This window comes from Amblyomma americanum, chromosome 1, assembly GCF_052857255.1.
Source record: "Amblyomma americanum isolate KBUSLIRL-KWMA chromosome 1, ASM5285725v1, whole genome shotgun sequence".
NCBI classification, from domain to species: domain Eukaryota; kingdom Metazoa; phylum Arthropoda; class Arachnida; order Ixodida; family Ixodidae; genus Amblyomma; species Amblyomma americanum.
The window spans coordinates 279,785,733-279,812,713 of NC_135497.1; the positions used below are offsets into that span (position 1 = coordinate 279,785,733).

The following is a 26,981-nucleotide window of genomic DNA, read 5'->3' on the forward strand; positions in this document are numbered from 1 at the left end:
TTCAAGCCGTCGCCGCCCAAGCAATTCCCGATACTGCTCAACAAACGCCAACTGAATCACTTTGCTATCATTCGTTACCTCGTTTCTGTGCCTGATTTGTCTTACTTCATTCTGAGTCGCGTACTTCTTTTCGTCACTAAGCGAGCGTTTAGTAGGTACTTGGTCAAGTCAGAGACGTTCAGCACGGGCCCGTATCATGGCAGCTGTATACTTGTCTTTTTCGAAAATCTCAAGTTTACTTTTTGTATCTCATTTCTTTCTTATATCTTCTCGGCTGGGAACTTTCCAGGCTTACGAGCAAGTCAAGTTGGCAATGTAGTTCTTTTTCTTTAACACGTTTATCGTGGCATATAATGCTTGCCCTTTCAATCGCGTTTATTTTCACTTGCTGTTTGAAATCTCAATTAATTACCCAGTTCCCAGGCTCTGTTGATAGCAATGCTTTAATGCATTCATTAACTTTAATGCCAAAGCGTTCATCCTCGAGTAACTGTGCATTAAACTTCCACAGGTCCCATGAGAAACGAGATTTCTTGTCTTTTTTTTCCAAGGGTAAACGTAACTAAGCTGTGGTCGGTAAATGACATGTGTTTCACCTCGTAGCTATTGCACAAAGGAATCAGATCAAGCGACACATACGCTCTGTCAAGTCTCGCGTGACTTTCACCCTGGAAGTGAGTAAAATGCGGCGCTACCGAAAGAACTTCAGCAACATCATCTAATCCATTTTCTTGCCCAATCGAATCCAACAATTCCGCACTTTTGTCACGAAGGAGTCTTTTGGTAATTCTATCCTGTGCTTTAAAAACGCAGTTAAAGTCTCCCAAAAGCACAATTAACCGCTCACAGCACACATATTGTTCAAGGCGCTCAAAAAATTCCTTCGCTCGTTCTCTCTGTTAGGGGCATACACGCATATGACCGTCCATAGCAAAGTGCAATAAAAAAAAATTCCACTACAACGAAACGGCCGGTTTGACACACAGTAAAATTCTGCTCGACAGTCCCCTGAGAATTCCTAATAAATACAGCACAACCGCCCGATGTGCCAGAAGAATGACACACACAAACATTGTAGCGTGCCGTAAAAGGCTGCACCATACGGTCCGCCTGTTCCTGTCTTTCGACTTTCGTCTCCTGTACGGCTATTATGCCTAGGTCATTATCAACGAATAGCCGGCTTAGTTGGTACTGACGCTTCTCGGAAGCCAGTCCCCTGAAATTAATTGTTGCAATGCGCAACGCTCTAAGAGGTGTAGAAGCCATCTAGTTTAGGTACAGGAGCCATATGGTGCATACCTCGGGACACAAGGCGACGGTGCGGGTGACTTGCCTAGTCTAAGATGTTCGATGGGTGCGGTGGCAGTAATCCAGCGTCTTTTGCACAAGTGCCTCTTGCGTATGGACTGGAAAATCAGCCCATGCAGTCCGTCATCGAAAAAGGCCATCTCACGCCCACAGAAACCACTCACAGGGCACTCACTCCAACTAAGGCGGTGGCTTAGCCGCCGCTCGTTGATCGGCCTGTACATTCGGCCGCGGTTTCAACGTCGTTCGCCTGACACCAACAGTCTTCTGCGGTGGCTCGTCGCCTTGGCTCACTTTGGGCTCTCCATTCGCACTGTGCTCGTGCGGTCGCTTCCCTGCTTGGTTGCTGGTTGATGCATGTGACACTTCCATCACCATGCTATCACCATGCTGGGGGACGGGAGCTGACGTCCCACTGCTCAAGACTTCGTCCGTTGGCGCCTTAACTTCTGCAGGCTGCGCTGCATGTTGCTGCCGCTTACTGCTGGGCTCCTCTGCGCTTGTGGATATTTCCGGAGGGGGCACAGCTGGGGCCTTCTTCTCCACCCTGTCCCCATGGCCTCTGCTGCAGCGTGTTCCGCGTCAGCCTCGTTCATGACAAGTTCGGAAGAAATGTCACTGTTGACTGGGACGGCAGCACTCGCGTACGTGCGTACGCAGCTGCCTTCTTCGTGCCCGTAGCGACGACAGGCGCCGCATCGTGGAACCTTGCACTCACGGCGAATGTGCCCAGTACCGTGGCAGCGCAGACACAGCGGAGCTCTGCCCGGTACAACCACGAGAGCCAGCTCACCGCCAACGCTGACTTCGTGAGGGAGGTCTTCCAGCTTCACGTCAGGATTCATTTTCAATGAAACCAAGCGTGTCGTCGACCCCTTGCTGGCGACACCCTGGACGCGCCACCGCTCCTTGGTGACTTCGCTCACCTTGCCGTACGGAGCAAAGGCTACCCTCACGTCTTCGTCGGGCACGTTGTGCAGCAGCCAGTGCAGCTTGACGCGGACGTCCTGGTTTGCCGGCTCGATGACGAGACAGCGGCGGTCCTTGACTTTCAGTTCGCCGGCAGAAAGAATTTTCGTCACCGCCTCAGCACTCGCGAAAGTAACAGCCCATACATGGCTCATGCGATACGCCCCCAAGGCGATAACCTCGGGGAGCAGCATCAGCTGAGCCAGCGCATCCCTGAAATCTTCGACCCGATAAGGACGGGCCCGCACGTCAGCGTGCAAAAAAACTGTTTAACACAACACGTCCTGTGGGAATGGAAGGCAGAACCACCTGATACTCTTCATCCGAGGCAAAAGCCCTGTTTCCGCGCCCAGACATGGCCGCTGTAGCTGCTCCAACGGAGCCCGTCATCGCACGTCCGTCACGCTCGGTGGCCGGAAGTCCCACTCTTTACACAACGTATGGCATGGCTGCTGAAGTGCTTAAATTAGTATAAATGCTTTCTTTATGAGTTTCGCAGCCCCGCATGCATACGTTTCACGCACTTCTGTCGTTTAATTACAATGTTCTAGAAGATTTTGTAGCGGCAAAAGCGGCGCTCTGCCCTTGAGGCTTTACAAGCGGTTGCCGCGGCGCGGCACTAGCGTAGACTCCTGGAGCAGAAACACCGCGTCGGCGTTACGCGCGCTGCGCGGCTACGCGGGGCCGATAGGACAGTAGTTAACCTCCCTGCCTTCCCATTTGCCTTTCTCTCTCTCTCTCTCTCTCTCTCTCTCTCTCTCTCTCTATATATATATATATATATATATATATATATATATATATATATATATATATATATATTTATATATATATATATATATATATATATATATATATATATATATATATATATATATATATATATATATATAAGTGAAAAAAATTACTTGGTTCTGTCGTCAAAAAAAAAAGCTCCCTAAAATTTGTGAGATTTCAGGCCTTACCTTGCCTGGTGTGCTGCGTGTATTTAGACATTTTTTCTTTTTTTTTGGTATGCGCCAGTGTACCTCGACAGACATGGAGATACCCAACCATGGAATAGCTTGTTTCTCATCCCCTCGTACCGGGACCTGCACAGTTAATGGTGTTACTGAGCACCCTCCTCACACATACGCCTTTAAGTCACCATCTTTGTTAGGCTATACTGGGAATGTGAACGCGTCCATCAAGACCGGCGCCTCTGTGTGAAAGGCAAACACTGGCTGCCGATCCTCCTGGACTGCAGAAAGTGAAAAAAAGTGAATGAAAAACGCGAAAATATTATTGAAGAATACAAAGCACCAGTGCAAAAAAAAAAAAAGAAGAGAGAAAAGGAATAATGTCATTTCACAACTCCGGGTCTGTTGTTAAGCAATTCGATAGGGCAAAGGGCGCTTTATATTTCTTTGAAAATGTCGACTACGGATTGGCCACTTGGTAATAAGTTGACCTTTCTCGTGGAAGTTTGTAGAGTGTACATTCGCTGCTGCAGGCTTCCCAATGCCGCGTCATGGGCAGCGGCGCTATCAAAATGATAGAAAAGGTCTCCGTCGAGGATCAGTCTCGTATTCATTTCACTTTCTTTGTTGCAGTATGTGTTGCGGATGTTCGGTTCAGTTTTGTCCTCGTCGTTTTGAAAGGACGATGAGTTACTGCTGTTAGTAAACCCGTCTCACTTGGCGATCCTTTCAAGCAACTCAACACAAAAAGGAAAAACACGACTATATTTTTTGTGTACATTGATGCCAGTAAAAAAAAAAAAGAAAAAATCAGCCCCCGGTACCTGCGTTTTTACACGCACGTTTTACGGTGTGAGGAATCGAACCGCTCAACTTTTAGTAAACCCGTCTCACTTGGTGATCCTTTCAAGCAACTCAACACAAAAAGGAAAAACACGACTACATTTTTTTGTGTATATTGCTGCCAGTAAAAAAAAAAAAAAGAAAAATGCAGCTCCCGGTACCTGCGTCTTTACACGCACGTTTTACGGTGTGAGGAATCGAACCGCTCAACTTTTAGTAAACACGTCTCACTTGGTGATCCTGTAAAGCAACTCAATACAAGAAGAAAAAACCCGACTACATTTTTTGTGTAAATTGCTGCCAGTAAAAAAAGAAAAAAAAACAGCCCCTGGTACCTGCGTTTTTACACGCACGTTTTACGGTGTGAGGATTCGAACCGCTCAACTCTGAGTTGCAAGTCGGATGCGCTACCTCTACACAACGTTTGGCATGGGTTCCGCAGTGTTTAAACTGGTATAAATGCTTTCGTTATGAGTTTCGCAGCCCGTCATGCGTACGTTTTGCGCACTTGTGTCGTTTAATTGCAGTTTTCTAGAAGATTTTGTAGCGGCAGAAGCGCCGCTCTGCCCTTGACGCTTTACAAACGGTTGCCGCGGCGCGGCACTGGCGTAGAGTCCTGGAGCAGAAACACCGCGTCGTCGGTACGCGCGCTGCGTGGCTACGCAGGGCCGATAGGACAGTCGCGCTGTTTTTTATGGCGTTATCACACAAGTATCCCATTTTTGGAATTCATCACCGCTTGGCTATCAATGAAGATGCAAAAAACGAATGGATAATTATTTTTAACCTTTCAAACGGAAATCAGTGGCTGTGTTTCAGTGACGGCGCCAACGGGAGGCAAGGGACGGCGGCAGCTAACTCAAAAAAATTGCCCTGCTCTTTCTGTCACCAGAGGGATCGATTTTGTTCGCTCATAAGCACCTAAGCAGCTTAGTCTTTGCGTTGCGTTATGTGAACCAATGTATCGCTGCCTTAATGCCACGATTTGTTCTTTTTATTTTGTCTTGAAGAGGAACAATGCCCAAAAATTGACGCCCCCTTTTTAATTTACCCCCGTTCGGACTAAAGCTTCATTCGTGAAAATTTTGTAATGCTATTAAAGTATCGTGCACTCTAGGCATTCATATAACGCTATTAGGAAATTTTACAGCTACCCTTCCATTCTTGGACATTTCATGGCTGATGGAACGGGCGGATGTAGTATCAGCTGCATGGGAGTACGACGCCCACTATTTAATGAAGGCCTCATGCATTAATTCGTGCAAATCGTCTTGTAGTGCGCGATTTTCTACCCATTTGGTGTCAGTGCTTATTCTTTGTTCAAGTTCACCTAAATAGGTTGCGCCCTTAATTATAATGACCAACCCATACTTTTACTGGTTCTTCTAATACTCGCTTCTCAATGCTTTGTTTTTCACTACTAATTAATTAATGAAGACCTTATAATTGAGTTACATTTCACTCCTGCATAATCATAGAAATGACTGCTTTCCAAGTTTAAGTTTAATGTTAACGTAACCACAAGCCAAATAAATGCAATTTTAGAATTTGAAAATTCTAATTTTGATGCAGTTAACAACACAACGAACTTCCACTTTTAATACAGCATTCATTTCGGGCTTGGACGTGCATTCTCAGATGGGACATATTCACTAACGAAATAACAGCTGATATGTTCACACCATAAATAGATGCTGAAAACTGCCCCGTTTCCACTTTGTACGCACTGGTGCTCAAGCGATGCAAATAGTGATTCAAATGTACCGTGGGGGACGCCTCAACGGTGTCACTGCAGGGACTGCGGCTGCCTGCCAGTCTTTGAGAGCTGCTCAGTGATCACGAATAGTGGCCGCCTTACCAAATAAATAATTCTGAAACCATTCAAATTACTTCTGCCGCATCAGCGAGTCCTCTCTCATTCTCACAGAAAGGGAAATGTTTCTGTCCACGTCGGCGGACGTAGGTCTCTAACTTGTTTTTCTCTTCGCATAGACAGTTTTATTTATTGCCTTCTTTTTCCTGCTTAGTGAACACTTGCTTTATTGTATTTTATCTTCGCGCTTCTCTTTTCTTTCGCCGCCGTGATGACTGATCAATGGCAGTAGTGCGCGCTTGGCTGCTGGCCCGATAGATTCGGGTTGGATCCCGGCCACAGCAGTCGCATTTAGATGGAGGCGAAGTGCTATAAACGCACGCATGTGCTTTGCGATGTCAGTGCACATTAAAAAAACGTACCCCAGGGGTTCGAAATCATCCAGAGTGGCTACGGCGTCCTTCGTAACCCGAGTCACTTGTCCCAATAGCGACTCAAGTTTCGAGGTTAAACCCCATCCAACCGATTCAAGCGTTTCAGTAGTTTATCTTCTCCAACACCTCCGTTCGTTCCTTTTACTCTTCGTCCACACCCTTTCATTCTTGCTTTACCGTCGTTTCGTGCTATTGCCGAGTGGTATCACCTCCATTTCATTTAGCCTGTCATCTTTCACCTCCTCCTCAAGCTTCACTGCTCATAGCTTGTAATTGTTCGTCAAGTTTGCCCGCGTTCGCTGGCCGCCTACTTGCTCTGCAGTGCACTTTTCCTGCCCCAGATGGTTTTTTGCTCTATGTGCCTTTGGTTGGCAATGCATCCTCGGGGTGCCCAACTAAGGGGAAATGTTCGCGGTCGGCTGGGTGTGGAGCAGTACCCGCGCTTTGTAGAGTTTTTGCATATGTTTATGTCTCCGAGGGCCGCGCTTACCCGCTTTTATTATCCCAACGAGCTTAAAGCGCCACTCTTTAGCAACGACAACGCTCAAACTCGCTGAAAGCGACGACGCAGCAACCCAGACAGCCGGCTTTCCCTTACAGTATTCGACGGCAGCGCCGCGCCCGGCCAACCGTTTTTTTTTTTTTTACTCCAGCGCCTCCCATCGAAACCCGCTTCGCTCTTGCCACTACAACTCCTTCTAGAACAGAGAAGCACAGCCGTCGGCGCCATGACAGCGCAAACGATGCGTCGCGTTTCGTACTATTTGCGACTTTGAGGCATTGCTTGAGTGCTTGTACGGCGGACACGTCTGAAGAAGAGCCCTTTCAATAGGAAGGCGAACAGGAGTGTGTTTTGGAAGCCAACGACAAGAATTACGGCCCGTCATCAATGGCGAGTTTCAACGGGTAAGCCATGAAAAAAGCAGTGCTGCCACGTCTTGTCATCTGGAAATGCAACGAAGACTCCTGCGCGGTTTTACTAAGCCTGGATGAATCGCGTGACCGGTGAGTCCTGCTCTGCGTTTCATTGCTACTGATCTGTATTCACATGCGCTATTTGTATGCGGCTATATAGGGATATGAGTGGAGGCAGTCTGCATGCGGTTGCCGCAGCTATAATGCGGCGCCGAAAAAGGAAGTATTGTTCTCATCGTCTTTATGTGCGTTTAGCACTCGTGTGCCGTTGTAAATAAAAATCGCACCAGATATCACAACATAGTTTCGCTGTCGCTTGCCAGCGCTGCGACACTCAGTGCGAAAGCATGGATTTACACTGCGTAAAAGACGTTGAGCGAGAAGCGCCGCGCGACGGAGCGCTCGCGCTAGGCCTGCTGCGATCGGTCAGCGCACTATTTTGCTCAGGGTTCGTATATCGGATTAGTGCTTTCGCCTTTATATTCGTCATACTAAATTGTTCTGAGACAGGGATCGCATGTGAAAGACTGCTGCATGTTCCTCGCCTTGTCATTTGTAAACCTATCTGCAGTGCTTCCCTAATGGAACAGGATTGGAGGCAGTGTTATGTCAGTTAGATCAATCTTGCGTCCTTCCTGAGCTGTAAGCGTCGATGCATCCTCTCCTTCTGAGCACTGCGAGCTGTCGGGGATGCAACTGCACACTATTTAGGATTTCTGCCCTTTTGCTATATCCCTCGCTTGAGCGGCCCGCATTCAAGTCGTTCGCCATTGTGGATGTTTTTGTTACTTATTTTCACTTTGTTATTTATTCTTGGTTGCGCGCCATCAGCTGTGCTGCCGGCGATTCTGCGAGCTCGGAACTCTTCCCAGGCACGGGATCCCACTCACAGACCTCGCTTCACTGCACTCACCAGTGTTCTTTGGTATTTTTTGTTTCTCTTGCCCTTGCTTGCATTGCCAGTCGACAAATTTGTGCAGTTTTTAAATGTATGCAGATTTGTTAAATGTGCTACCAATTTTTGTATGATGCTAAGCTGTGCTGTGAGATATCAAGCTTCCCGCTTCTTAAGGCATGCTTTTTTCCGTTCTCTCTTCTCATTTATCCAAGGTAGACTGGTCACAACGTTCAATTTATTGCCTAGACATTGGTGCAAGGCACCATGATAGGAATTAATGAAAACCTGCACATCCTATATTCAAATTGGTGTGCGGTATTTCAGCCAGCTCATCTTTTAGTGTGGTTATGACAGTCATTGTGACTCTTCTCAAAGAATGTATATGGCTGCATTACATAAAATCTGTTCATTTCTTTTGTCATGGGCTAGCTCATCGGTTTTTTATTTTTATTACGTCTCATTTTAGTTTTTAAAGCAGTAGACAATTTCCTCTCGTCATTTATGACATTGGTACAGCCACTAACAGCTGCTGCTCTGGATGTATTTATTTGCAGCTTCCAGCTGCCAGCATCTATTGGGCCATGCGTGCTTCCTGCCTTCGACTGTGTCATCCCTCTTGAGCCGTTCATGGTAGTTATTCTTTTTCAGTGATGCATATCTTGCCTGCCTATTTAGAAAAATATTTTCAACATAGGCTTGCAGCTAGGTTTAGAAATGCATGCAAACTCTACATGCACTTCACAGGAGTACCTCAGCTTATAATTACAGGAACTGTGGACTTCTACAAAAATATAGTCGCTCATGTAGCTCTTGACACAGCTGCTTTTATAAAGGAGTTGAGCCTGCTTCAGGTGCTTTGAGATTGCACACCTGTTGCCCGTCATGCATATGTGTCTTCGAAAAGGCCCTATATGTTCATTTATCCCTTTAAAAACATTGTGCTCTACAATGATGGTTTACCAGTATTTCCGATACAGAGACCAAAATGTCTGTCAGCAATGTAACATTTCATGATGACACCAATCCTTGTATGGAAGAGCATCCTTCCAATGCACTGGGCAAGCTGCTGGCAGGTAGGTATGTAGGTAAACTCTTTTATTGCGCCCAAAAACAGGAGACCAGTCAAAGGACCGGTTGCGCTGACTTAGAGGAGGTCGGCGGGGATCCTTTGGGATGCCGCGGCCTCCACCGCGCGCTGGATAAGCCAGCGTTGGTCTGCTGGCTTGGAAGTACACAGGAGAGACTCCCACGTCTCTGGGGTGTTTGCGTTGTCTGTGTTGTAATGTGTACAAGTCCACACCATGTGTATGAGTGTGGCCGGAGTTGAGCAGTGTTTACACATGGGGGCTATCTGTTCCGGAAAAATCCTGCTGTATAAGAGGGGGTGTGGGAAGCTGCCAGTTTGTAGTTTGCGCCATTGGACGGCCTCGCGTCTTGTTAGATCGCGGTGTGCGGGAGGATATGTGCACCTTTGGAGTCGGTAGTGCTGGAGTATGTCCGTGTAAGTGGTGAGTAGAGAAGCGCGTGGGATATTAGTGTCAGCGGAAGCAGGGTGGCTGATCATACTCTCGGCTCGGCAGCTGAGATCTCGAGCGAGAGTGTGTGCCTGGGCGTTTCCGCTGAGCGACTCGTGGGCTGGAGCCCAAAGAAGTAAGCGAGATGTGGAAGAGGGTGCTGTAGAACGTAGAATGTGTAACGCCTGGCAGCAGATTTATTGCTGGTTTATTGCCACGGCATATGGTTGTGCTGCACAGTTTGTACCTCTACCTTCTTAATACTGCATCCTTGAAAAAGTTTAAATTATTTGAAGCAAAATCCAAAGGTCTAGAAAAAATAATATGCCAGCGAATCACCAGTTTCTGTGATAAGCACAAGCTTTTATCTCCACAGCAATTCGGGTTCCGTCGAGGTATGTCCACTGAATTAGCTTTGTTGACGCAGAAGGAATTAATACTTAGAGGGTTTGAAAATAACAAAATGACCCTAGGTATTCTGATCGATTTCTCGAAAGCATTTGACAGAATTGACCACAAAATTTTATCTGCAAAGTTAGAGCATTATGGATTTCGAGGAGTTTCTGGTAACCTTCTCAAGTCATATTTAAACCACCGTAAACAATGCGTCGTGATTAACAAAGCTCACTCTTCCCTATTAAATGTCACGTCAGGTGTGCCGCAAGGCAGTATACTCGGACCGGTTTTATTTAATATTTACATAAATGATATAGTAAACACCAGCACACTTGCATCTTACATCATTTATGCAGACGACACAAGCATTTTTTTCCAGTCAGCCAGTATTGAAGAACTCACTGATTTCGCAAATGTTACACTTGAAAAATTCTCTCAATGGACTCAAATAAATAGTTTACAAATTAACGTTGCTAAAACAAGAGCCATATTATTTACTCCTGTACAAAAGGTTATCAGTCGGGATATCGACATAAAACTCGGTTCCGAACAAATAAAAGTCGTTAAAGAAATAAAAACATTGGGTGTGACGTTCAATCAACATCTAAACTGGAATTCCCACGTGGAACGCGTGGCGGGAAACCTGGCAAGAGCTTGTGGCGTACTGTGTAAGTTTAGAACGATGCTTCCGACTAAAATTAAGTTAATCCTTTATAATTCAATTTTCGCTCCCCATATTAACTACTGCAGTCTTGTATGGACGGACACAACTCAATCCAACCTTACCAAATTGATGCTATTACAAAAGAAAGCAATTCGTCATGTAGCAAATGCCTCATATGACGCCCATACAAGAGAACTTTTTGCTTCGTTTAATGTACTCCCCATACACCACATACATAAACTTAACCTCATTATGAAGTACAAACACAGTGTTCAAACTAACAACGAAACTTTCCTCAACTTATGTAATTTACATCGACCTTTAGAAGTGCCCTACATATTCAGAAACAGAGAACACTGGTCTATACCTTCTTCCCGCACTAATCAGGGTCGGCACATGCTGCAGTACCACATGCCTACATATTTGAATTTCCTACAAAATAAAAATATAGATATACATAACCTTAGCAAATACAAGTGGCAGAAATACCTTATTCTTGAAGACATATGAGTTTAATTATGTTTCTCCGACACAAACTGCTTTTGTATTGCGGATGTATTGTGTCTTTTTATCATCGTCTATTTTCCTGCTTCTATTATGTGAACTTGTGTACACCCGATTATATTTGACCCTTTGGAGCTGTTGACGCGATTTTTTTTTGTTTTCCTGCTAGATATGTTTCTTTCATTTTCTGTGCGTTGAATTGTAATCTTCATATGTATAAATAGTCTGCGACGAGTTAACACAGATACATGTTCATTTCTCACATCAAAACTATTTCAGATATAGCACCTGTCTTACTGCACATTCCATTGCATACTTTTTTTTTTCTCGCTAGTTCTAAGTCCTGCATGTATATATGTATATATATATATGTGTGTATGTGTGTGTGTATATATATATGTAATAACGTGACAGTCTGTTGGCCTTGTCAATTAGGGGTGGGAGCCTCGTCAAGCTACTGAGTTTGTGGCTTTTTGCTCCTACCCTAGCATTTTTTTTTCTGTTCTTCAGGGCAAAAAATGCTGAATAAAGTTGATTGATTGATTGATTGAAATGTCACAGTAACTGACTCACATTTTGGTGGACACTTAAACAGTGATGTAAGGGAGGGATATAGGAGGGAATTAGAGATGTGCCATAAAGGAGGGCTGACGCCCTTGTTAGAAGCCTCCTCTTTAGTTAAACTTACCTCGCAATTAACAGATTTGGTGCAAAACAAACATGAGACTTGCACGCTCACGAGGACCCTCATGTCAGTAAAACAAAAAGTGCCAATGCTGCCATACTTTAGAGCTTTGCACTTAAAAGCGCAGCTGACTGCCGCTCAAAGTTGAGCGCAAAAATGTCTCCTTTTCCTCGTGCAGTCCGCGGTGCTGGTGCTATTTGCAATGGTGATTGATATTGAGTCGCATGATGCTTAGCTCGTTCCTGGAGTTGGTGATTTTGTCTGTCGTGTGAATCTGCCGTTAAAATTAATGCAGAACAATGGTTCTCCAGTTGATCTTAGGCACCTGTATCCTGTGCCACCTGCTACCACCCTTTTTCCTCAAATTTCCTAATCTCATTTGGCCACCTGATTGCCACCCATTCATGCATTCACGTACTCTTGGAATCCTCCCAGTGTTTTAGTGTGGTATTGCTTATATCTTCTCTGCATTACACATGCATTGCGCTTCCTCTTTTTTGATTTATTCAAGGTATCTCTTTTCCTGTTTATTGCATAAGCAGCTGTGCTCGTGCTGTTTAGAGGGGAGGGGTACAGAATTTTAAACACTAACAATTAAAATTTTTTTTACTGGTCATAAACAGGCACATTCTTGCAAGTTTCAATCACAGGTACTGAGTGCAGCATAATATTGGCCTACCTAGAAGTCACTTCAACCTTCCATCCACATTAAGTGAAAGCAAGGGGCACAGCCTCAAATATTGGAACGTCGCTGATATCGCCTCTCAACAGTCACTGCTTGCTAGTGATGCTGATGAGGTCCTGTGGGCTAGCTAGCAGAACGTGTTGACATAGCACCAGTCGGTCATGCACATAAAACCTCTGTGGTCACTCTAGAATGACTACAGCAGCACTAACGATGGCCAGATATTCAGTGGTGTGAAAGGCCTTGTAACGAGCGATGCGGACGAGACTATGACAGTCGCCAAGCCAGGCCTTGGCAGAAAGCTGGTGAGCAAAAACTTGTCACCGACGAGACAACAAACTGAGTATCCTCTCTCGTCTTTGTCAGTATGTCGAGCGGAAACAGTAACGAAATGCACTGCATGTGTTCATGTGTGAACACTGACGAGATAAACACCACACCACAGTGCCAGCCTCCTTCTGTGATGAGAAAGCCTCATATGTTTGTGTGATGATGATTTTAGAAAGCGAATTCTTAAGTCCTAGCGTACGAAGTTTGTCATAAGTGTAGTTTCGGCAGCAGTGGCCTGAAATCAATGGTTGCTTACTGTGTAGAACACATAGAGTAAATGAGATGTGGCAATGCTAGATGAGCTGACCCTCTCTGTCTAACAATGGATTGGTTTGGGAAACGCAGACTTGTGGAGAACGGCTTAGTTACATCTGATTTCGTGATGCTATTGCTGTAGTATCAGTGATGAGGAATTGTAGTTCATCATTGAGCAAATAAATACTCAGTGTGCAAATGAAGAGAGCTAAAATACTGAACAATCTGGAAAGAGAACATTTTACGATAGGCAGTGAGGTACTGGAAGTGATAACAGAGTACATCTAGGCCAGGTCATCCGCACACCTAAGCCAGGTCGTGCACAAATGCACAGCATTTGAGAGAAATGGTTGCGAGTAGATTGGGGTTTAAGGCCTTTGGCATTCATGAAGAAATTAGGAACAGCACCTTGCAGTATGCTGAAAAAGAAAAATTTTAAACTCTTGCTGCTACAAATCTGCCGGCCAAAAGTGGTACGTAAAAGGTTTAAAATTGTGAACAGTGCAGTGAACCACTGAAAGAAAGATCACAGGGTTAATGCTAAGAAATGGAGGTGAGATCTGCGTCAGTTGGCGATAAATGCGAATCAAAACCTGAGCTGGAATCTCTAATAGACATAGGCAGGACATGCGTTTTTTTTAAAAGCTGACTGCCTCTTTTTTTTTGTACTGGAGTGGTTGCTGGCAGCAAGAAACTCTGCTCTTGCTTTCATTTTATGGTCATGTCGCTTTTTGCTTTAGGTCCCAGAGCCTGTCATAGGCAGCATATACTTGTAATGAATTATCTGTGCAAATATATGGCATTGGCAGACTAGACAAACTCTAAAACCTCATCAATGTTTACTCTCTCTGTAGAGAGCTTTGTAAAGCCTGTTATTCACCACTTTGTTGCATGTCACCCCTTCACAACAACGTCCCTCATAGCCTGAGTTGCTTTGGGATGTTAAACCCAAATAAACTAAACAAAGCATGTCACCCTAAATGGGAGCTGCGGCTATGGTACTCGGCTGCTGACCCGAAAGATGCAGGTTCAATTCAAGCTTCAGTGGCCGCATTTTGATGGAGACGAAATGCTAGAGGTGAGGTGCAGGAACCCTGTGATGTTAGCACACATAAAGATTTATTCATTTCTCTAATATCTAACATAGCCTTCACCACTTTGTGGTGTTAAACCTCATAAAACCAAGCAAAATTAGTGGCTGCATCATTTCTGAAAATTTCTTTAATAATTATTTTCTAAACATTAACAATTTTCTACACCTCTTTTCCTTCATGTTTGCTTCTCTTATTCCCTTCCTCGCTGAGTAGCAGATCAGTGGTTTTGAATGCCAGCTAAATATTCTGTTTTTCATTTCATTAGAAAAACCCTCTCGCTCTATTGCTTTGTTAGTTGTATCTGCAGTATAGTTTTATGCAGAAATATGGGAAGCTTAGATCCAAGAGCTATGGCCTGGATAGTAAGTTCTATATTCAAGGATAGTCAGTTTTATATTCAACCATGCTTGCATTACTTATTACACTATCTATGCAGACTTCTTTTGTAATGGGCTACCTGGCACAGAAGTGCTGTGACCTGCAGCGGTAAACATTTTTTCAAGGCAAATTTCTCTTTTACATACATAAATAGATTGGGCAAGCTCATGCACTTGTGAAGCTCATAAACTTGCATTTGTTTTCATAACCTTCGCTGTGATACACTGACTCACTGGAATACACTGCAATTCGGTCTGCCTAATATAGTGAGACATTCATGTACTCAAGTTTGGCTTGAGTGCACGGCAACTTGTCTTTACGAACCAAAGTATTTGCAGGTGGTTTTTGGAGTTTGTTAGCTGGCAAAGGTAACACAGTGTTTTGTAATGTCCACAGGGTATTCTTGCAAACTCCAGTATGCGTGTCATTTCTTTCTTTTCATGCAACATAAGCAGTATTCCCTTCACACTCATGTTTGAAACAAAATGCTGCACACTTCACCACTGTAAAATTGAAGGCCATTGTGCTGTTCCACAAAATGATATCTGGCTGCAGCTGTAATTGTGGCATGGAAAATTGGCTAGCCTATATTTACACCTATTCGTCATGTTACAAGCCACCTGCACACCACAAAAACGTGTTGATAGTACAATATCCAGCCGTTTTGCTATGGAGAGTGCAGTGCTAAAACGAGAATAATGATGGAAAAAGCAGACAATATATTTTGGAAGAGGCATCAAGAATGCTAAAATTTTTGGAAAGGAATTTTTGGGACGCTCCTCAGAAGGTTAAGGTGCTTCTATACTTCACTAATATCACACCAATTATGGAGTATGCCTATGCAGTCTGGGACCCTCTCGTCAGAACCTATTGTGATATGCTGGAACGTGTTTAAAATCGTGCGGCGTGGTTTGTTACCAACAAATATATTTTTAATTATCGAAGTAACAGTATCAAGCAGGACCTGAACTGGGACACTCTGGAGGAGTGCCATTTACAAATAAATTTAGAATTCCTTTACTGCATTTATTTCAAGGAAACTACTATTAACCCCGAAACTTATTTGCTGCCACCTCATTATGTATCCAGAAGGCACAACCACGACTAGATAATACATGAGATAAAATGCTGTACTAATGTGTTCAAACGGTTTTTCTTTCCGCATGCCATCAATGAATGTTGTAGGCTGCCTCAATGTATTGTTGAATCCCAGTCCAAGGCAAACTTCCGAGCACTGTTGTCGGAATTGTGATGTGCACGCATGCTCAGCTGCTGTTTTTCTGCTTTTCCTCTTCTTGTCCTTCCCTGAACAATTGACTGATGTGAATGTGCTGTTGATGCTGCAGAAATATAAATAAAAAAGAAACAGCTGATGATCTGCTAGGGCTGCAGGATTCCAAGAGTGAGAAAAGCAGTGGGAGGCCCTGAGCCAGGTAGTATAGTGAAATTTGACTAGTAGCAGACAGGGATCATGCAGCTTGTGGAGGACAGGAAAATTGGAGACTTATGGAAGAGGCTGTAGAGTCAAATGCACCATCTGGGCTTGTGATGCAATGTGTAGGGCCCTTCGTTTTTGGGTGAAAGCTGGTTTCTCCCTACTGTTGCACCCCAAAAACATTCTTGAAGATCACGCTCAACCCAATTTCTGTGCAAATGTGCTCGTAAGAAAGTGTGGTTTGATGGTGCACAAAGCTAAAGAACTGCTGGAGTATAGTGGATGTCACATAATTCTTCTGACAGATTTTTAAACAATTCTGGTTATTTTATTTCTTTTTAATGTTTATTGTTTGTCGAGTTGCTTATAATTTTAGGATAAATTGAAAACTACATATGCTGACTGGTATTTCATTGCAATAATTATACCCATAATTATGAAGCTATGTTTGAAGGTAGGTGTGCATTTAGTATGCGCACTTTGAATTTCAGTGACTGTTTCTGCACTGCAAAATGGAGGACAAGTCTCTGCTGTGCGAGTTTTTTGCAATGGAGTGAAAGTAGCTGTAGCAGCGTCTGTTACTGTGTCACCCAGCCAAAAGTTCTCCCAAAGTACCACCGAGCTTCTGAATACCTATGGCTCAAAGCTCGAAGCTCTGATTGCCCTTTCCGAGGTTTTCTGCATTAACCAGTGCAAGACCAAGTGCTCAGAGCTAACAAGCATTTGAAATCATAGAACTATACACAGTAGTGCTGGGACCATGCAGCAAGTCAGTGTTAAAGAGGTCGCCTGAAACGTGATGTACTGTCGAAAGCTTGTGTGAAAAAATAGTTGCGCTCACGGAAAACGCCGTTTTTCCTTAGTCGGTCATTGAAACAAAGCAATGCATATAAAATTTGATATCTCGCTGATCCCTCAATTTTTTTCCAGCTAAAGACCAAGAGTTGCTTGGAAGTTTTGCAAGCCACCAAGTTGCGTGCGATTTGCGCCAGCGACCTGGAGCAGGATGAGAAATTTGTGAATGGCCAGTGGTATTCACTCAGTAAAGCAAGCTTTTTATGTAAACACATTTTTTGGCATGGCATTGTTTAGGGATGCACGCATTAAACTGACTACTCTGCAGTGCCCATGCTTCAAGGACAATGAAGTACATAAAAAATTGATTTCCGAAAAAAATTTTCCGCTCCTGGTATGTTTTTTCAGGAAAGTATTTGCCATTTAAAGGGCTCAGTATGCTGTGAAAACCTTAAAATAATTATGTGCTTGTTGTGGCCTTTTGTCAAATTTCTCCTTCCACGTCTTTGTTGGCCTGACCTTGTAGCTTGTCTGCGTGAGATTGCATGAGATTGGCTGCTACCTACAGTTCGCTTTATTGTTGCTTTTTTATTGGTTGTCACGTTCTTTGTGTGGCGCTGTCATGTGGTTTGGGAAGTAATCTGATCTGATTTCTGCGTTGGCCTGAAGTGCAAGCTTTTGGATGTTGGGGGCAGGTTTACGGTGCCCCCCTTGTTCGCTGTAACTGCAGTTTGGCCATGAGGATTAGTCCTTTTTTATTGTGATGCGGTGTCATTTACTTCATGCATAAATTAATAAAGTAAGTTATTTTTGTAATAAATGAGCATTCATTATAATTGCGGCAATTATGAGTGCACTTGACTCTAAAACGGCTGTCTTCCGGCATTCAGTATTACATCTTAAAACCAGCCGGAAGACACAACACAGGAGAAGAGATGAGCACAAGACGAGACCGGTCGGACAACTGAAATTTTATTGAAGGAAAGCAGCAAAGGAAGACCTGCAAAGAGATGCACGCATGCAAACCCCAAAGCAGTGAGAGGGCAAAAAACAACCGAAAGGCACTGCTCGGCAGCATGCCAGCAATGGCCTGTGCTTACTTTCCCCGCTTCTTCTTGGTGCAGTTCGTCGGACTTTGGGGCTTGCAGCTGTTGGATCCCTCCAGCCACTGTGTCCCGTGCCAAGCATGCACCTTCGAGTCGGGTCCTGGTGCTACACTGCTGCTTTCTGGGTGTTCTGCGGTGGAGCCTTTCCGGTCTTCAAATCAGCAGTTCGGCGACAGCGCACCTCGTCCCGTGCAGCTTGTGCTACACCACCGACCGTATCTTCAAGCATCATGGCTTTCCCTGAGCCATCTGTACACCGTAACAACCCCTGCACATTCTGCGCATGCGTAGAATTCTGTTGAAAAGCCAGCGCGGAACGGTGCGCCCTTCAGTGGGCTCGGCAGCACGACAGCGATGGCCTGTGCTTACTTTCCCCGCTTCTTCTTGGCGCAGGTAATGAACCCTTATTCCCTTTACTCTAAGCCAAGTAGCCACCGTGCGATCTTGGTGCTGCCGGGCCCACGGCATTTTTGCTCTATTTTGTGTGACTGTGCGCATATGCTGTTAAAGCTTCTCATGCTAGCCGGTGAGGTTGAATTAAATCTCGGTCCTAACGAACAGAATCTTAGTGTTTTGAAAGAGCTGCAATCTGGGCAGACGGTAATGCTAGAGAGACTAAAGTGAATTGAAATGAAACTGGCCGATCATGATAAAACATTTGAGAAAATTAAGGCACGACTAGATCAAATTGAGACAGCTTGTGCTGGTATTGATGACATGAAGAATGAATTAGGAAAACTGCATGAGATAAGCACTGAAAATGCCGCACAGATCAGTGTACTGTCTGCCCGGATAAATGATGCAGAGAACCGATCTAGAAGAAACAATCTTGTGTTCTATGGCATCGAAGATAATGATAAACATGGCTTGGTTCTTAGAACGTCATCATATCACATTGCAATCAGTATTTACATATCCAAATACAACCCTGCGAAATTGAGCGTGCGCATCGTATTGGGTCTTTCCATACTGGCAAACACAGGCCTATAATCGTGAGGTTTGCTCACTTTAAAGACAAAGCGCAAGTCCTGTCTTCTTTTCGGAAATTTAAAGATACAGGATACGCCGCTGCTCAAAATCTCGCTCCAAGCACGCGCCTTGCCCAGAAACGCCTCATTGAGTTTGGAAAGGACCAAAAACTGCGTTACAAGTTACGACATGAAAAGCTTGTCACAAGTGAAAAATCAAACTATTTCGACCACACTTCCAACCAGGTCGTTGAGGAATGCTTGTAGCCATTATTAAAACCAAAATGTAGACCGCATTCACCAAACCGTCACCCTTTATCATTTCTGCTTGCTAACATTCGAAGTGTTATCCTCAAGCGTAATTCCTTGTGCAGTCTAATAGGTTCATCTTCATGCATTGTCTTGCTACTAGCTGAAACATGGCTTAACACATCCATTCACGATACCGAGATTCTTCCGTTCCTCTCAGATTTCGACATATTCCGAAGGGATAGACCCGATCATGTCCGCAGTGGGGGTATACCAGTCGCCACTAAACGAGATCTGCTTTGCTCGCTTATCAACCTTTCATCACAACTGTAAATGATTTGGCTTCGATGCGATGCTACACACCCGACCACCCTCATTGGCATTTGCTATAGGCCCCCTAGCGCTGATAGTACTTTCGCCCCATTATTCCATGACTCCCTGAATACTTTAACAAAAACATTTCCAAACAGTCCTGTTCTTCTGTTTGGTGATTTTAATTTTCCTACCATAGATTGGTTTGATCCTGCCTCTTCATTGTCTAAATGTAGCCTGGCTAGCGATTTCTTAAACACATGTATAACATTTGGCTTGACGCAGCTCGTCACTGATCCCACGCGCGTTACTAATCACTCGTCTAACATTCTAGATCTCGTATTAGCTACGCATCCTGATAAATTTACTCCTATCACACCATGTTACGTGGTTTGAGCGACCATCTGACTATACATACTTGTTTTCTTTGCAACGAACTAACGAAACAAAAAAATCTATAAACACTAACACTTTATGATAAAGGGGGCTACGTCAGCATGAATCACGAATTGTCAGAATACTTCGACAGATTCGCAGCTAACTTTTCACTAAATTCTCTCGAGTCCAACTGGTTGCGCTTCAAAACAGAGATGCATCGACTTATACGTATGTACAGTCCCACCATTACAATAACTGAAAGAATAAAGTCATCATAGCATAATGTAACACTAAAGCGACTAAATAAGAAAAAACGCCTGTTTCGGTTGGCCAAAGCAACTAACGCTCATTACACTTGACAAAAGTATTACGCAGCCGCGAAAGAATATGACAGACTTACCGCGCAAACTAAATAGAAGTTTTTTTCTACTACTCTACCATCCATGCTGCAGAATAACCCACAGCGATTCTTGAAAACTATCAGCCCTTATCAATGTAATGAGATCACACTTAATAATAGTTCTGAAATGCCGATTCCTAGCACTGACATTGCAGATTGTCTAAACGCAGCATTTAGTTCGGTTTTTACTAATGAACCACTTGACAGCTTTCCTGATCCACCATACATAATGCATCCTCTCATGCAAAACATCACATTTGATCCCATTGGCATTGTCGAAATAATTGAATCACTGAAAAACTCGTCATCCACTAGTGTGGACGGTATAAACGCGAAAGTGTTGAAAAATACTAAACATATGTGTAGCCTTTTCTTATCACTTATATTTCAGGAATCAATCAACACCGGTTCACTTCCACATGACTGGCAAGTGGGCAAGGTCATCCCAGTCTTCAAGAAAGGAAGCCGATCATCACTGAGTAACTACCGCCCCATTTCCATAACAAGCATCTCTTGTAAAATAATGGTACATGTATTATACACGCATATTGCTAACTTCCTAACATCCGTCAATTTTTTCACCCAAGTCAGCATGGTTTTCACAAAAATCATTCCTGTGACACTCAACTTGCTCTTTTCCTGCACGACTTACATTTAAACCTAGATAGCAACATCCCGACTGACGCATTATTTTTAGACTTCGAAAAGCGTTCGATAAGGTCCCCCATGGTCATCTCCTGTTAAAGTTATCACGTCTTAATCTTTATCCATGCATTCTTAACTGGATTCGAGGGTTTTTAACTAACCGCCAGCAATTCGTATATGCCAACTCACACCCCTCGTCGGTAACACCGGTGTTATCAGGCGTACCGCAAGGTACCGTACTTGGGCCGCTCCTATTCCTAATATATATTAATGACCTACCTTGTAATATTTCTTCTATCTGACTCTTCTATCTGATGACTGTGTCATTTACCGAGCAATTACTAACTCTGCCGGCCAATTGGCATTACAAACTGACCTTACTCACATACAGGACTGGTGTAGATCTTGGCTGATGTCGTTAAATGTTTCTGGAGCTGGAGTATGCTAATGCTATTTTTTACCTGCACTACAATATTCTTAAGCCTTCGAGTAGGTTCAGTATCGCGCGACACGCTTCATTCTGTCTAATTATTCCTACAATGCCAGCAGCATCTCCGCACTAAAAGCGCAAATAAAACTACCCCCCTAGCTGAGCAACGTAGAATAGCACGTCTTAACTTTTTTCATAAATTTTTCCATTCCTTGCCTTTTGCTAACCCCTACATAAAAAGAACCCATCGCATTGTCCGCTTTCACCATCAAATACAGTGTATCCCCCAAAAGCCCATACCGTCACCTTTCGGCAATCATTTTTCCTACGTACAGCAGGAGACTGGAATGACCTGCCCACCAAAGTTGCCACTATCATCAACCCACAAGCATTCAAGTGGCTCATCGAAAACCTCTCATCATAATTTATTTCCTTTGTTTGCCATAACCACCCACTCCCTCATGTTTTGTCTCGATTGAGACCTTTAAGGAAATAAATGAATGAATGAATACTAGTAAACCATCTAAAAAAATTCCTTAAGGTGAAGGTTTACCGATGGCTTAGCCACACACATGTCCTTAGCCTTACTGATGTAGTAAGCCTCAGCTATATCCAGACAGATTTATCACTTCCGTAAACCACTGATGTGCCACGGAAATCAGGCGTGCAAAGAGACAGGTCTTCCTCCAATTGCATTCACGAGATTGAACTTGCAGTCCAAGGTAAGAATTCGCCTTCTCCCCTATACAGTGAAAGTGCTCTCAGTCAGGCGCACATTCAGACATCTGCCTGTCTGCTCGTAGTAGTTTCAGCCACAAGGCAGTAGAATGCAAAAAAACCTTTTACTTTTGCAAGTGGCGAACAATTTTTATCTGCCACTGTGCATAGCGGACGATTACCCTAGTTGTATCAAGCCTAGTTTGAACGGTGGCACAAAGGGCTCCTAACTCGCTTTTAGCGGTCAAGACAACAGCAACATCATACTTTGATGCAACTTTCTTGAGATGGTGCGAAATGCCATGGAGATAAGGTATAGAGGCCGCCATTTGTGCTGCTCCACTACGTCAGCATCATTCATGTGGTGTTCCTTTCCCTCCAGTAAGTGAAAACACACTCTAACAGGGGCGCGAGATGGGCGAATGGGAACCCAGGTGCCATTGCCTTGGAAACCTGCTCCGAGAATGCATTCTCAACGCTGTAATGGCATGACTTCTATGTAGCGGCCGTGATGCATGCGACTGCCAACTCGTCTTTCACCAGCCTCGAGTGGTTCTTCTCATAGCTAAGAGGCTTTCCTGATCTTGGGCTGTGGCGCCGACACACGTGGCCATCCGCAAAGTTTAGGTATAAATCAAACTGCAAATGGTTCTGCTTAGTGAAAGTCGGACGTAAAAGATAGGCTTTGACCGCATGCCTTAAAGATTTCTAAAACATCTTGTGCCAACTTATCTGAGCCCTCCTTGTCCAAGAAAATTAGGTAGCCATTAACATAATGAAATGCTACTATGCGGAGGTCTTCCAAACGGCTTTGATGCCGTTTCGACTCTGGACAGAAAAATGTCTTGGAGTAACGGTGTGACCTGGGACCCTCTGCATACGCCTGATTTGTGATGTAAATACCGCCCTGCCAACTCACAAAAGTGGAGTTCTGTGTAGTTCTAGTTTGTTATGGACAGCAACCTGAGCAGGTGCTCTGCAGTGAGCATCGACATGGAGGACCTGTACTATTCATTGTCACATAATAGACTTCTGAGGCGTCTGCAATGACTGCTTCAGGGTGGACAATGAACAGCCTTTTACAGCCGATTGCGTGATTTCGGTTGCCAGCTTCATGGGGCTGTTATCCTTTTACTGCCAATCCGCATTTGTCAGATGGCAGGACGGTATATACACCCAGGTCGTACCTTTGCTCAGCAACATTTTTTTGTCTAGAGTCGATAAGGAATTAGAGCCCTGTTTGGAAGACCTTGGCATAGTAGCAATTTCGTTATGTTCATGACTACTTAATTTTCCTGGACATGGAGGGCTCAGATAAGTTGGCACAAGATGTTTTAGGAGCCTTTAAGGCGTGTGGTGAAGGCCTTTCTTTTACGTCAGAATTGTCTAAGCAGAACCGTTAGCAGTTTCTTGATTCAGACCTGCGCTTTGTGGATGACCATGTTTGCTGGGGCTACAGCCTAAGATCGGGGAAGCATCTTTTTAGCTACGAGTCGGACCACTCGTGGCTGGGGAAGGATGGTGAAGAGGTGTACTGGTCGCTGGCTAAGGTCTGTAAAGATGGAAACACTTCATGGGTGTCCAATCGCGTGCATGACGTCAGCTTTACTTAAGTCACGCCATCACTGTGCTGAGGACGCATTCTGATAGTAGGTTTCCAAGCTAATGGCAGCTTGGTTCCCACTTGCCCATCTCACCAACCTGTCAGAGCGTATTTTCGCTCGCTCGAGGGACGGAAACACGTACTCGGATGATATTGATATACCTTACCTCCACAGTATTTCACATAGTGTCAAGGAAGTTGCGGCAAAGTATAATGTTGCTGTTGTCTTATTGGCTAAGTGCGAGATAAGAAGCCTTTGTGCGCCATTCAAAAAAGCTTGATAAAACTATCTGTAATCGTCCACAATGGACAGTGTCACATAAAAAAAAGGTTCACCGCTTGCAAAAGTAATGGAGTTTATTGCATTCCACTGCCTTATGGTTGCAACTACTATGGACATACAGACAGATGTCTGAATTTGCACCTGACTGAGCACTTTCACTCTATAGGGGGAAGGAAAATTCTGATCTGGCACTGCACGCTCAATCTTGTGAATGCAAATCTGTCTCTATGCACGCCTAATAACGGAAGGGAGAAATCTGTCGGTAGATAGTTGAGGCTTACTACATGGCTAAGGACACGTGTGGCTAAGCCGTCGGTAAACCTTCACTTTGAGGAATTTGCTTTTTTAGATGATTCATTAGTATGCCAGTGACTTTCGATTGCATTTTGCCCTTCACTGCTTTGGGGTATTGTGTGCACGCATCTCTTTGGGGGCTTCTTTTGCGGCTTTCCTTCAATAAAGTTTCGGTTGCTAGTTCAGCCTCTTCTTGAGCTCATGTCTTTTCCTGTTTTGTTCTGGCTGGTTTTAAGGTGAGTCAGTACCAACTCGCCCAGTCGTGAGCCTTGTTCAGTATTACATTCTAAATAAAGCGAGAACTTTACTAGGCTATGTGCCGGGGATTATGTCTGCAGCAGTTGTGGGCAACTCAGAAGAGATAGTGTTAAATGAGTGGTTGTAATTGGAAGAGGATGATATGTGAGGATGCTGTGCGGAAAAAATATTTTCAAAACCGGATAATTATTTAGAGCCAAAAATGTCCAGAATGTGGCTGGGCCAGAGCAAAAGTGCCGCGAAATTTTAATACGCCGGAGCTACAGCATAGTGCCAAATTTGAAAAACCGGAAGTGTAGACGGAGCCAAAGCATGGCGCCAAGTTTGAAAACTCGAAACGGGCAATCACGTGACCAGTGATAAGTGATGGATACGTAACCAGGAGATAGAAAAAATATATAAATTAGAGGCAATTGGGTAATTAATGAGAAGCAAAAGGTAAATAGACTGGGCGGGTACTTAGTGAGTGGGCGGGAACGATGCATGGCGGGAAATTTGAAAACTCGAAATGGTTGCTGGGATGAAATAAGGGTAAATTAAGTTAATCGATAGCCAATCAAGTGAACGAGAAAACAACCATGGCGCCAAATTTGAAAGGCGACCAGTGTCGAGGAGGCGTCAATGCTTCCACATTCCTTTTGTGTGGGTAGCTGCAGTGATCTATTTTTTTTTCTTGTTTCAGCCGAGACAAAAGACCACTTTTCTTACCTCATGGGCGATGTAGCTAGGAACCTGCAGCCAGGACAATGCTGGACAACGCGCATCAGCAAGCTTTAAAAAAAGCACATAACTGTAAATAAAAACTGATCATTTTCATTTCAATTCTAGGGGATTTGTGCATGAATTACTCTGGAATGCACAAGGTTTGTGTTAATTGATAAGCGACCATTAACAAGCTGTGCATTCTGGTGCATTGCCTACTCCAGAATACACAAAGCCTGTGTTAATTGACAGGTGACACAGTAACGACTGCGACACAGTGTATGAGCACTACACAGGACACACATTGTAGAAGACATGACAAACTACAGAAGACAAGACAGACTACAGAAGATAGACTACAAAAGACAAGAAAGACTACACAAAATACAAGGCTACAGAGTATAGAAATTTTCTGTCTTAGAATCTTGTAATGTGCTTTGTCTGGGTTCAGATGCTGTTAACTGAATTCCTAACAAAAAAGGAAACCATCCCGCGAATAGCGATAGCATGAACTCATTATCTAGCATTTTAGCAACAAAGCTAATGTCAGCCCGTCATGAACTCACGATGGCTCGGTGGACTTGACAAGCTCGTCAGACATGCGGTCGAACACTCTCAAACAAGTAGAACCACCAGCTAGTAATCGACTGTGCCTGGAACAACGCAAGCATAGCTGCTTGACCGAGCAAGTGCGCCCGCCCATTGTGATTCAAAATACCGTCGCAGCGAGAAAGAGGTAGCGTGGCTGCGGTCAAAGGATGGCACCACCGTGAACGGCGGCGCTGGCATCGACGCACCCTAGTCTCGACTGTTTCATCGTTTACTTAGCTGTGCCAACTAAACCGGCAGCGATTTGTGAAGTTAAACTACAGTGTTCTAGAAGGAGTTGTATTGGCAAGAGCGAAGCGGGTTTCGATGGGAGGCGCTGGAGCAAAAAAAGCGGTTGGCCGCGCGCGGCGCTGCCGTCGAATACTGGAGGGGAAAGCCGGCCGTCTGCGTTGCTGCGTCGTTTCGTTCAGCGAGTTTGAGCGTTGTCGTTGGGAAAGGGTGGCGCTTTAAGCTCGTTGGGATAATAAAAGCGGGTAAGCACGTCCCTCGGAGACATAAACATACGGAAAAAGTCTACAAAACGCGGGTACTACTGCACACACAGCGGACCGAACATTTGGCCTAAGTTGGGCACCCCGAGGATGCATTGCCAACCAAAGGCACATAGAGCAAAAACCATCTGGGGCCGTGAAAGTGCAGCGCAGGGAAAGTAGGCGGCCAGCGAAAGCGGGCAAACTTGACGAACAATTACAAGCTATGAGCAGTGAAGCTCGAGGAGAAGGTGAAAGAAGATTGGCTAAATGACCGAAATGCACTCGTGAAACCACTCGGCAACAGCACGAAACGACGGTAAAGCAAGTATGAAAGGGTGTGGACGAAGAGTAAAAGGAACGAACGGAGGTGTTGGAGAATATAAAGTGAAACGTTTGGATAGGTTTTATGCGGTTTAGTCGGGGGTTTAACCTCGAAACTTGAGTCACTATTTGGGACAAGTGACTCGGGTTACGAAGGACGCCGTAGCCATTCTGGATAATTTCGATCCCCTGGGGTACGTTCTTTAATGGGCACTGACATCGCAAAGCACATGCGTGCATTTATAGCACTTCGCCTCCATCTAAATGCGACCGCTGTGGCCGGGATCCAACCCGAATATATCGGGCCAGCAGCCAAGCGCGCACTACTGCCAATGATCAGTCATCACGGCGGCGAAAGA

The 26,981-nt window shown here is 44.5% G+C and overlaps 1 protein-coding gene across 2 annotated transcripts; it reads left to right on the plus strand.

Moving 5' to 3' along the window:
• Window positions 1-7,044: 7,044 nt before the first annotated feature.
• Window positions 7,045-25,321, plus strand: LOC144097345 (uncharacterized). 2 transcript variants are annotated; one of them, XR_013306991.1, is made up of 5 exons: window positions 7,045-7,331; window positions 8,073-8,166; window positions 8,694-8,769; window positions 17,999-18,373; window positions 25,200-25,301. XR_013306991.1 is itself a non-coding variant. In XM_077630088.1 (5 exons), the coding sequence occupies exons 1-5, from the start codon at window positions 7,316-7,318 to the stop codon at window positions 25,239-25,241; spliced, it is 468 nt and encodes a 155-aa protein (XP_077486214.1). In that variant the 5' UTR covers window positions 7,045-7,315; the 3' UTR covers window positions 25,242-25,321. The 2 variants fall into 2 exon arrangements, 1 of the variants encoding a protein (XP_077486214.1); XM_077630088.1 differs by having other exon boundaries at window positions 17,999-18,238; window positions 25,200-25,321.
• The last annotated feature ends 1,660 nt before the right edge of the window (window positions 25,322-26,981 follow it).

What these genes read in the sequence shown, in the direction of transcription:
- LOC144097345 (XM_077630088.1), top strand. An exon ending in GCACTCACCAGTGTTCTTTG is followed by an intron (nt 8,167 to 8,693) that starts GTATTTTTTGTT and finishes ATTTATTTGCAG; the next exon opens with CTTCCAGCTGCCAGCATCTA. An exon ending in TCCCTCTTGAGCCGTTCATG is followed by an intron (nt 8,770 to 17,998) that starts GTAGTTATTCTT and finishes TTCTTGGTGCAG; the next exon opens with TTCGTCGGACTTTGGGGCTT.